This window comes from Lepidochelys olivacea (genome assembly GCF_965140295.1).
Source record: "Lepidochelys olivacea isolate rLepOli2 genome assembly, chromosome: 12".
Classification (NCBI taxonomy): Eukaryota; Metazoa; Chordata; order Testudines; family Cheloniidae; genus Lepidochelys; species Lepidochelys olivacea.
The window spans coordinates 36,402,597-36,415,281 of NC_140422.1; the positions used below are offsets into that span (position 1 = coordinate 36,402,597).

At 43.1% G+C, this 12,685-nt stretch overlaps 1 protein-coding gene across 1 annotated transcript in view; it reads right to left on the reverse strand.

The window, feature by feature from the left end:
• Positions 1-6,422: 6,422 nt before the first annotated feature.
• Positions 6,423-12,685, reverse strand: part of LOC311529006 (dual specificity protein phosphatase 22-A-like) — a 43,442-nt gene continuing 37,179 nt past the window's right edge. The window contains exon 7 of the mRNA XM_084644600.1: positions 6,423-9,383. Within this exon, the coding sequence (XP_084500726.1) occupies positions 9,177-9,383 (207 nt within the window). The 3' untranslated portion in view covers positions 6,423-9,176. The remainder of the gene's footprint in view (positions 9,384-12,685) is intronic.

Below are 12,685 nucleotides of genomic sequence, written 5' to 3' on the forward strand. Positions count from 1 at the left end.
CCCGGGGCTTGCAGCCAATGGACAGCGGCGGAAAGCCTCCGGCTGGCCAATGGGAATAGGACAAAATTGAGCGCTTTCTTCTAAGCCCTTTCTTTTCCGAGAAATCAGGCTGCGCTGGGGGCGCAAAGGGGGTCTCGATGTTGGAGCCTCCTCTCCTGGGTCAACGTTCCATCCCCCCGGGGGCTCGCCCGGGTCAACGTTCCATCCCCCCGGGAGCTCGCCCGTGGCCCATTTCTCGGCCACATGTAGCGCAGGGCTGCCGGGCCGCAGCGAGCATGCTCCTAACCTCCCTTCTTTCCCATCAGGATCCCTGGCTGCTTGGCAGGGATCTCAGCCTGGCTTTCGTTCCCCGGGGGTGTCGTTTGCAAAGGCTGCATGAGGTGGACAGGCAGGGAGCCAGCGACTGGGGGCGTTTTCTGAAACTCTGCTCAGTGTGAGGGGGGCAGAGCTCGAAGAGGGGATTTCTCGTCGAAACTCAAGCTTTGCTGGAAGGCTGCCCCCGCTTTACAGCGTGGCTGGGAATTTCCTGGAGCGTGTCCCAGACACCTTGTGTCTTGGGAGAGTGACTCTGTAGAGCTCCGGGCAGCAGGGTGGCTCTCCAGCGCAGCTCTCTCTCTGCCGCTAAATTACAGCTCAGTTGCACGGTTAACTCACTCAGCACCTCACATTTGCTGATTCCAGTGCAAGCAATGAGATGGGAAAGGTGGGATACCCAGAGCCATCACCCAGGCGGCAGGTTACCATGTAGGAAGAGAAATGAGACTGTCAATGGAGTGATCTAATAACACAGATATTTGTTCTGTGTAGTTGCAGCAGCGCTGGGACAATTTTAGAGTGCAACAGTATCCCAAGAGAAAGGATCGGAAACTCCACTGGGTGACATTTAAAACTCAAGCAAGACAGATCACAGATGGACATTCTGTAGCAAGTGATCCTGCATTGACTGGAAAATGGACTTCACATGACCCAACACCTCCTTAATTTCCGATTTATGGGCACTATTAAAATACTAAAGTTGCTGTAGCTCAGGAAAGCTCATGCTCAAATAAATTGGTTAGTCTCTAAGGTGCCACAGGTCCCCCTTTTCTTTTTGTGGATACAGACTAACACGGCTGCTACTCTGAAACCTAGCATTTCTTGGGGAATTCTGAAGCTGTAGAACCTCTAGGGCATTGATTATAATCAGTGGACATATAAGGCACCTATCTTGGATATCTTTTCACCAGCTTTATTGTCTTTCCTATAGTTATTGCACTACTGGCACAAAGAAAATGTAATTGAAAGAGATCATCAGCATGTAAATAAATGTATGCACTATGTGTAAAATAGCTGTACACCAATGGGTGGATAATGTATGCAGCTAACTCTGGAAGTGTAGCTTACTATTAATGGATACGTTGGAAACATTGGAATTGCTTGCTGGTTATACAGTAGAAAGAAAAAAAGCACTGATTTTGTAAAACCAAGATTCACTAGAGCCAGTTTCTTTTACATAAGCTGGAGAGTCTAAAACTGATACTCAGACTTCAGAGGTTCAGGAGCCGAATTAGTGATCAACATTACCCAAAAAAGCCACAGTAGAGTGAATTCATTGTTAGTGCAAGTTGATAACTTAATTGGTTAATAACGTAATAAAAGCATCCTGATTAGTTAATAACTTAGATTGGTTAATAATTAAATGACATAGTGTTTTAATATCATGTGCCACAAAGAGCCCCAGGAGGCACATTAATGAGCCACTTGCAGCTCCCAGTCTGAGTATCACTACAGTTATAGTATCACTATAACATTTAGGGATTAAGGATCCGATTCTACAAAGTACAATTTTGATTAAAATCCCTAGAAGGTGAGGGTACTCAGCACTGCACGGGATAAGGCCAGCCCATATCTGAAAAGGATTCTCAGGAGTAAGATGACCTGAAATGCACACCTATGATTTATGATTTGGAAAAATAAATTAAGCAGGGGAAATGTCATTTTGTGACTGTTTTGCCAGTGTTTTTTACTTTGGTCTCCATTCCACCTGTAGATCTGAGCAGAAAATTCTTTATCAAACTGAATAGTGCCTTTCCATGTTTTATCTGGAATAGAAATGTGCCAAGATATTCCCCAAGTAGATTAGTTGTGATAACAGAGACAAGAGGACTTCTGCTTTCTGATGATTTTAGACATTTGTTGTTAGGGCTGCCAAATTAAATACAGAGAGATAAGGTGGGCGATGTAATATCTTTGATTGGACCAACTTCTGTTGGTGAGAGAGACAAACTTTCGAGCCACACAGAGATCTTCATAAAGTCTGGGAAAGGCACTCCCAGCATCACAGCACAATGCGAGGTGGAACAGATTGTTTAGCATAGGTAGTGAGCACATATTGTAAGGGACCATTCAAGGTAGAAAGAAAAGGAGGACTTGTGGCACCTTAGAGACTAACCAATTTATTAGAGCATAAGCTTTCGTGAGCTACAGCTCACTTCATCGGATGTATACAGTGGAAAATATAGTGGGGAGATTTTATATATACAGAGAACATGAAACAATGGGTGTTGTTCTCTGTGTATATAAAATCTCCCCACTATATTTTCCACAGTATGCATCCAATGAAGTGAGCTGTAGCTCACGAAAGCTTATGCTCTAATAAATTTGTTAGTCTCTAAGGTGCCACAAGTACTCCTTTTCTTTTTACGGATACAGACTAACACGGTTGCTACTCTGAAACCATTCAAGGTAGATTTCAGAATAACAGCCGATGAAGTGAGCTGTAGTTCACGAAAGCTTATGCTCAAATAAATTGGTTAGTCGCTAAGGTGCCATAAGTATTCCATTCAAGGTAGAGTGGCTCATTAACACCTCTGCAATCATAGGACAAAAAGAGGGGGCCTACAGATTATATACATGCTTTTTAGAAGAAGAAATATGTGTACATCTCACTGTGGCTAACACTGAGAGATGACATTGCTATCCGCAAGGGGAGTGTATGGAACTATACACATAAACAATATAATAAAAATTAGGACCTAGGTTACAGAAACACTGTTTTAATTTATGACCTAAATCGCAACCCTAATCTTTAAAGTATTTTTTAAATACCCACACTTGAAGCATGATCCATATCCTCTGGGATATTTGGGTAATAACTATAAAAATATTAGGGGTCAAATGCAACTATGTGGATTGTTATTAATGTAGTGGGAAATCATATGTTCATTTGGCACCTGATCCTGCAAACACATACTCACAAATAGTCCCTTTGACTTCCTTGGAAGATGAGATGTTCAACAACTTGGACAAGAGGCAAACGCCATCACTCAGGATTGGGCCCTTGGGCTGTATATACTTTGCAAACATAAGAGTATAAATATACATTTCTTTTTCCAAAAAAGCAACAACATTTTGTTACCTTGTAAAATGAGCTTTGTTGTGCCAAATCTATCTGTCCATCTATCCCACGTCCAACACAGACTGTGAACCTCTGGAATGATGACAAAATCCAATCCCGCTGTATGCCGAAGGAATTCCATTGAAGCCAGTGGCCTATTTCTGTTGTCATGATCTCATGCACACCCATGGAAATCAGAAGTGACTCCTCTGAAGTCAATGGGGTTACATATATAACAAACCTATGTAAGTGAGATCAGAAAGAGGCCCAAAGGAGTTGCACTGATTCACATTAAGTCTGAATTTGGGCCCAAAGCATTAGTGAGCCATATGAACAGATTGCCATTCAAATCATCCCTAAGCAATAGAGATCTTTCATAGATCACTGTACATTTTTCTTAATAATAACAGAACTTTGTTGTTATTATTTGCATGACAGTGGCATCTAGGAGTCCCAGACCCATTGTACTAGCTGCTCTACAAACATAGACTAAAAGACAGTCCTCGCCCCAAAGACCTTACAATGACAATCTAAACAAGAAGACAAACAGAAATAGACCCACAATTAAATTCTGCTCTCACACTGCTGTAGATCAGGAGTAACTCCACCAAACTCAATGGAATTACACAAGCACAAAACCCAGAATAAGCAAGATCAGAATCAGGCACTTTATACCATAGTGGTGACCTGATTGAGGCAGTAATAAGTGAAAGGTGATTCTAGAAAGAAGTTACAGAGCTACTAGTTGTCGAATAATAACCTCCCTGAAAATGTCTTGGAGGTTTTTCAAAATCTCAGTCCATGTAGTTCCTTTCCAGTAACACTTGCTTAAATTGCCATATCTACACATTAACATTTGGACATTTATTATGCCTGAAACCAAAACACATGCACTTGAGAAATATTCCAAATCATTCCCATCAGCAGTTGGCAATGGCTGTACAAAAACTAGCTAAACCAGTTTCCGTGCAAACAGAACTGCCAAATATTTATTTTAAGAGACCTATTTCCCAATATGAGAATAACATATCACTGCCGGACCTTTATTTATATCGTATGACTTCCAAATATGCAACAGACATGACACACGGAATACAGCTAATAAATGTACAGAAATAAAAGAGAGTTGTGATGATTTGGGAAAGCTGCCTATGGACAACTTGTGAATTCTGAAAAATTGTGAATTCTGTATTATGAAAATTATTGAATGGTGGAATGCCTCAGTGGATGGGGAGTCAGCCATTTGTTGCCAGGACTGTGTGTGTGTGACAACAGTTAAGCAACATAAGGACCCCGAAAGACGGTGAGCACCTTCAAGGCCAATTGAAGTAGAGTGCACAGCACCTCACTGAGTCAGTACCGTAGATTTGATTTTCAGAAGTGCTGAAGCATCCACAGCTGTCATAAACTTCAGCTACAATTGTGGGTGCTCGGTGCTTCTGACAAATCAGGCACATAGTGTTCATTCTCAAAATTGCCAGGCCATCAGCCTTGCATCCAATTCTCCTTACGTTTACAGTGACACCTACTGACTGCAACCAGATCACAGCAAGAGAAGGTGGGGAAGGTCATCTCTTTTTACTGGACCCACTTCTGTCAGTGCAAGAGAGAATCTTTCAAGCTCCACAGAGCACTTCTTTCCCAGACCTGAAGAGCTCTGTGAAGCTTGAAAGCTCGTCTCTTTCACCAACAGAAGTGGGTCGAATAAAACAGTGGTTCTCAACCGGGGGCACACAGAGGTTTTCCAGGGGGTCCATCAACTCATCGAGATATTTGCCTAGTTTTACAACAGGCTACATAAAAAGCGCTAGCAAAGTCAGTACAAATGAAAATTTCATACAGACAATGACTTGTTTATACGGCTCTATATACTACACACTGAAATGTAAGTACAATATTTATATTCCAATTGATTCATTTTATAATAACATAGTAAAAATGACAAAGTAAGCTATTTTTCAGCAATAGTGCACTGTGACACTTTTGGTTTTTTATGTCTGATTTTGTAAGCAAGTAGTTTTTAAGTGAGGTGAAACTTGGGGGTTCGCAAGACAAATCAGACTCCTGAAAGGGGTAGAGTAGTCTGGAAAGGTTGAGAGTTAGAAGTACTGCCCTTGACTCTTGTATGTGACAGTGTGTTTTGGTTTTTTTTTAAATGTGAGACAGTTGTTTCATGATATGATACCCACTTGGATATCATTTGTACCCTGTGACATCGAGACCTTAAGCCAAATCTGAGATCTTGTGGTAAGTCTAGGGAGACATGAATTTTGAATCGCACAATCTGCAACTCGTAATAGTTTGGAACTTCTGACCATTCCTTTGTCAAAAGAGCTCAGTGATATAGCCACACATAAATGACTAGCATAGCAATGGTTTAGCAGTTTGTTTCAGGCTTGCCCATGGGAGTTTGTAACACCTATTGCACATGTAATCTCTGCTTATCACATATCTACTATAACTTCCTATTAATACCAGAGAAACCAACTCTCTTCTCTTTTCCTATACACAAGCTCCATTGTCTGCTTCCTAAAATGTTACCCAAGTTACTAGATGCAATGTCTAAGAGATTGACTTCCTCTCAATCCATTTGATTAAGAGCATTTATGATGGTTTATCTAGCTAATTGTTAAGGGCGCATTCCCAGGTAGTGTATGTTGCAGGTTTTGTTTTTAGTGTTTTCAGCTGGCTTTCAGGCTCCCATTTTGAATGCTAGAGAGTAATGGATGGAGAAAAACAAGAAGATAAGAGGCCTTTTTCCTGCTTTAAGGGGAAGAAAAACTCCATCAATTTCTTTTCCAGAATCTTAATTTGTATCAGAAAAAAAAAACAATCTGGCTCTTTTTAAATAAAATTATTTTGATGTTGATCATGGTTCTCCGAAAAAATACGCATGACATGACATCAGTGGAATAGTGCCCAGGCCCCCAATTCATACCCAGCCTCCACTGATTTCATTGAAGTTATGCCAGGAATTAATGAGGCCAAAGCAAAGACCAAGAACAGGGATTCCGAATGTGTAATAAATCTCATTTTTATTCTAATGTTCAGTTAAAGATCTCTCAAGTCATCCACCGTTTTGTCACACTCAAAACATTCCAGCATCCAGAACCAACCATAAACTGAATTATTAGAAATATTTTGAACAACTTTTTGTCTAAAAACGGATAGCAGATAACAGAAAATTTTGAGAATCCAAGCAGGCTATTTACAGGATTTTTTTAGTGAAAGACAAAAATCAGTCATGTAGGTTTTAAATATTGCTGATGCTATAATAGTGAGGGTCCTATACGTTCATGGATGGATGGATGGATGGAAATTATGTCTGGGTTTTAAGTCAATACATAAAACTAGTAGCCTGTATTTTTAGCAATGAAACAGAACAAATAATAAACACAGGCTGGTTACATTTTAGGGCAAGGGTTCTATAAAATAGTCCCTGCTATTTTCCCCTTAATCTTATGTAGGATCATAAACACTGAGGGGTACTTCATTCCTGATCCTGCAGTCCTTACTCAGGAATACTCTGCAACTCAGCAAAGTATTTTCCCCATGCCTAACTTTAAACACATGAGTAGTCGATTTAAGTCAGTGGGACTGCTCAGTTGCTTAAAGTTAGTCACCTCCTTAAGTATCTTTCTGAATTATTGACTGAAGGATCAGGTCCTCTAAGTCTGAATACAATCATTGTTCTCGCCTGGATTTTTAAAAGTTTTTAATAGCGTTGGGCCTGGTTCTCATTTGCACTAACCACCACTTCACACCACTTCGGCAATGTAAAAGTGGTAAGAATCTCCCCCACTTTACTACATTGCCTTTCATTTTAACGCCCCTTTGTACTGCGAGAGCTATGCAAAGGGGTCTTGGTGTACATGAGAACCTGGCCCTAACTGTGTGTAAAAAAAAAAAAAATCTGTGAATATTGAGTAGCGTGGCCGACAGCTTCTGCCATCTACACACTCTATCTATCCACACACTGAAAGCCGCACAGCCTGCAGCACTGCACGCTTCCCTTGTTGAATTGTTGTTGAATGTCAAAACATTCAACAACAGCAACACAAATATTGTGAGGGAGATGGGGTAAGAAGCTAATGAAACTACACCAAGTTACCCCAGTTGAGAATGTGTGTGGAGCCTTTGTTGTAGACTGGATTTGATGTTGGCCTCTGTGATCAAATCCTCACAATGACAGTTATAAAAGAAAGCACAGCTCAGAAAGGATTTTGCACAGTTCATGTATCGGACACAGGTGAGGAGCCCAAGATCATGAATTTTCCAAGGGGTTCTGAGCCATGGATTTGAAGGGTGGAGACACCCAGGAAACAAAGGACTTCTTTGGGGTGGTCCAGTGAGGAGGAATAGGAGGAAACAGGTCACAAGAAAACGTAATCTGGACAAGAGGAAAAGTTTCCAGACTGCAAGGTACCCCCAAGGCAATGGGTAATGCAACCCTTACACATGCTGGTGAGAATTTACATACACGAGCAGTCCTATTGAAGCCAAGGGATTGTGCAATCCAGCCCCAAGCAAGCAGTGGAAGCCCTTTGCTTGAGTCATTTAAAACAGGGCTTCACCAAGCATTAGGGAATGCACGTTCGCAAAGGCTGGGGGAGTGGAAAAGGTGGGCTAATGGGCCTTTTCCATTTCCGGTTTCTGTGACTCTATGGCAAGTTTGTGAGAGGCATGGGTCTGCTTGCTGAAGAAAGTGACAGCAATGTGATTGCAACTGTTCTGTCATTGCACATGTGGACCTCAGAGTGCTGTGGATGTGAAAATACTCCAGCGTCCTTCCCCCAACCCCTAACTGGCTCTCTGCAGTCCAAGCTTCCTTCTTCTGAGATGGGTAGATGCCCCATCAGGCTCTGATAGGCACATCTGTAGCGTAAGGTCAATCTGAACTGATGATGACTAGGACAGCAAGTGAAATCTGTATATCTGCTGTACTGTGCATGGAGTAAAATGGAGAGTGGTATTGAGCAGCAGCTGTCTCTGTTTTCAGACATCCTGGCCCTGTATTGGCCCTCAGTGTCCAACAACTGAAGAGATCGTGGGATTTATCACACCATAATAATAGGAAAACAAGAGACCAAGGAGATGAAGTCCCAGCAGGCAGAAAGAGCTTTCAAAAGCTATCACACATCCTCTTACTGAAACATGGTGGTTGGTTGTTTTCTAAACACCCTGAAAACAAGTTGCGGGCCAAACCTACTGATGGAGTAAATAGCTGCAACTCTTGACTTCAGTGGATTGATGCCTGATTACCCATGCAGTGAATTTGGTTCTTTGTCTGTAACTGAGAGCATGCCCGTCATTCCAGTGCAGCCCTACAACAAAACAAGCTTGGATCATAACGTGATCCATCTGCAAAGCAGAAAACTCACCCTCCATGTGTGCAATAGTGCTAAAAGTTTCACAGGAAAAGGTTCAACCCAACTCAGTAACATTAATAAATTCGCTTCCATAGGATCTTTTATCAGGGGGTCTCAAAACACCCTCACAAACGTTAATAAGTGAAGCCACTCGACACCCCTGAGAGATGGTTACACTGATGCATGGGGAGATCAAGTGATTTGCCTGGTTTCACATTATAAGTCAGTAGCAAAGTAGAACCCAGGAGTCCGGATTGCAATCTTCGGCTCTAACCACTAGATAACATTACTTGACATAGCATGTTTTGGAAGTTGGCATTCAGTTTGCTCTCCACCCTAGCCATAAACATCAAAGCAATTCTCATTGAAAGATGAATGCAGAGACTTTCATCCAACAGTGATAGCAGCTCTGTGGAATTAGCTGTCCTTTTTTATCTGTTCATCCATCTGTTGCTGCTGGTACCATAGGCATTGAAGGGAAGCGGGTAATTGGATGTTGGGGAGTTGATCCAGTGATTCTCCCTGCTTCCAAGCTGCTGTTCTCTTTGTTTCTTTTCCTGCTCTGTGATTAAGCGCTGTAGCTCTTCTTGGTCATTAAATGGGTTTTTGCCATACTCTTGTTGAACCCAGGCTCGGTACTGCCAAAACAAAACCAAAATGAGTTGTGAAGGCCACTGATAAGGTGAAAAATGCCTCTGCTTATCATTCGCCCTACACCAGAACCTGCAGATAAAGATCCAGATACAAGAGGCAATCAGAATTATTGGGATGTAGAATGAAATCCTAACTTGTCCCAGTACACACTGTAACTGAAATTATGGTGAATCTTTGCTTTCCATGAAATTCTGTGAAAAAAGCTTATAGGAGGGTTCCAGACTGTGCTGCTGGATGTCCATCATCATACAGCATTTAAAGGACCCGATTTGCAGAATTTTGCACCTACCATTGTGCACCTAATTTGTTGCTGCATGTACGTGTGCAAACTACTAACTGCACTAATTTGCACCTGCAGTTATCCAGTTTGTGCACACAGCAATGGCGATTGCACTTGCTAGTTAGGTGTGCAATTGCGCATGCACTTTTGGACATGCACAATTGTGGAAATCAGGCCCACAATGATTAGATACTAAACTTGTTGTTAACTTAATGAGGGAAGCCACACCCCTTTTTCTTTTCTTCTATAGCATCCTTCATAGAAACTGTATCCCTAAGCACTTTAAGCACTAATGGACAATGGACAGGCTGTGATATAAAAACAAAAACAACGAGGAGTCCGATGGCACCTTAAAGACTATCAGATTTATCTGGGCATAAGCTAAAACCCACAAAAGCTTATGCCCGAAGAAATCTGTTAGTCTTTAAGGTGCCACCGGACTCCTCGTTGTTTTTGTGGATACAGACTAACACGGCTACCCCTCTGATACTAGGCTGTGATATAAATTGCAGAAAGCAATGGTGCAAAAGTTTAGCATGGGGAATAAATTAAAGCCTTCATTCCCAAGGCCAAACACAGCGGGAAACATAAAGAAGACGAGAGATGTTGTCAGATGAGAGGTGAAAGAAGATTATGAGTAAACAAGGGGGGGAAGGATACAAGGAGACTGATACAAGTTGTGGGAGCTACAGAGGAGAAGGTTCTTAATCCAACAGTGGTTCCATTAAGAGCAGACCTGTTTATTGCATGTCTCAAAAGCTGTTTCCCACCCCTAGTGCTATACAGGCAAAGAGTGGCAAGATAAATGCTGTCAAATTCCTGTGCAAAGTGCGACGTCTGGCTTGGTAAACATAATGGTGACACCATTGGAAAATGTAACCACAGTCACTCGCATTCCTGTTTTCACTTTATGTCATGACAGTGCAATGGGATTATTTACTTCTTGTTGCCAAGAAGTTACCCTGGTTCCTAGTGCAGTCAAATTACCATAAACAAACACCTCACATTGTTATTTGATGGTGACTCCGGGAACAACCAGAATCACTGCAGTAGGTCACCAACACAAGTCGGTTCTTGCCTGTCGTACTATTTGGTTTTGTACCATATTTGTTCTGTCTGATTTCTCATCAGTGTCTCCAGTTCCTGCTAATGTCTATGGTCAGCTAGGTTTGGGCTGAGACTGTGGGGTTGTCTGAAGACAAAATATTGCTAATATGAATCTTTGTGACACACACACCCCATCCCTCCCATTGTGCTGCAACATGAAGCCGTCAGAAAGAGCCCTATGCACTGTGAGTCCATCCCTGAGGGCACAGGTAGAAGGAGGAGGCCAGTTTAGGGTTCTGCAAGGTCAGCAAACTTTATGGTCAACTGTCCACTTAGGGGGTTTCTTGCATCTTCCTCTGAAACAGCTGGTGCTGGCCACGGTCAGAGACAGGATAATGGACTAGATGGAGAATTGGTCTGACCCAGTATGGCTATTCCTGTGTTCCCCATATACTCTCCTAAACTCCTCAGGCTGTAACCTGTGCGGGGCAGGGACTGTTTCTTTGCACAGTGCCCTGGCCTCTAGACGCTACCACGATACAAATAATCATCCTACATTTTTGTATAGCCAAACATTCTAGTTGCTGCAGCGAAAAATGTGGAATCGGGACTGGGAGCACCTGGGAAGAGGCATAGCCATGATTGGTCTTGGTCTCAATAAGGAAAATAAGGGCACAATAAGGAAAAATTTGAGAGCGACTCCTCTGCAGCATTCGTCTGGCTGTGACAGGGGGAATCCCTTGCTAGGTGACCTTTCTGCTCTCTGGAGCAGCGATGGTCGTCACCAAGCTGAGCCATCCCTGATAACACAAGCTTTTGAGTGGGTGGTGGCTTCCACTTAAATCCGGGGGCTTTCCAGTGGGGACTTCTGCAATTCCAGGTCTAATTACTTCCCAGGCCTGCAGGCTGCGGAACCCACTCAATGTGCACTCGTTGCCTTGAATCAGGAAGACATTCAACATTTTGTTAAGGGTGGAGACATCGCTATATTGGCCGTAGGCCAGAAGGCAAGGCTTAATTTCCTTGCTAGAAAACAACTGATGGGAGCTGGCCTCCCAAAAATGTGGCCAAGCAGGATATCCTGCATGCTTATTCAGTGCAAAGAGAACACTGCCCTGAAATAATATGGACCACATCCTCCTCTTTGCACTGCCATTCAGCTACTCCTGATTTATCCCATGGTGAGAGAAGAATCAGGCCTGATGTCCTTGAACAAGCTTTTCTGTGAGAAGTTTCCATGGGTCCTGGTGAAACTAGATCTTGGAAAGAGTCTAGTTATACATCCAGTTCAGGTCAGGTCACCATGAGTTCACACTACACATGGCTTATCTGACATGGCAATCTGCACGGTTCACTAACAGCAGGGCAGATCAGTGGGTCACTGGAGGATTGGAGAGAGCACTAGGACAATGCATTGCAAGAGACCTGCCTTAACAGACAGCGCGGCTGCTTCCTGCCAAGAGGAAGCTCCCAGAAAGAAATTCACTTGCCAGAGGCCATCTCTGCTTTAAGCTTAGCTCTGAAACAGTGCCAATGTTAACCCTTTGATGGCCTAATCCTGTGAGATGCTGAGTACTCATAGCTCCCATTGGCTAGGACCGGAGATGGAGGTACTCAGCACTGTGCAGGCCAGGGCCTTAGTTTGCAGAGCAGGTCACTGGTGGGCGTACCCAGCTGTTTCTGGCAGCGACCATTGTGCATGTAACAGCAGCACATTCCTAGTCTCTCACTGTACAGTGCGGCTCACCTCCCAGAGGTACATTTCCAATCACTGCTCCTGGGTAAATAACCTGGGGTGGGGAAGGAGGGCACCACCACCATGCAGCAGCCTGACAGGCCCAAGTTTCCACTTCCTAGCTCTAGGGTACCCAGCCCCAGAGCTGTCTCTAACTTCCCAACAGGGGAAAGCAAGAGGCAGCATGACTGACAGTTGTAGCTGCTGCCAAGTGTTTGTTTATC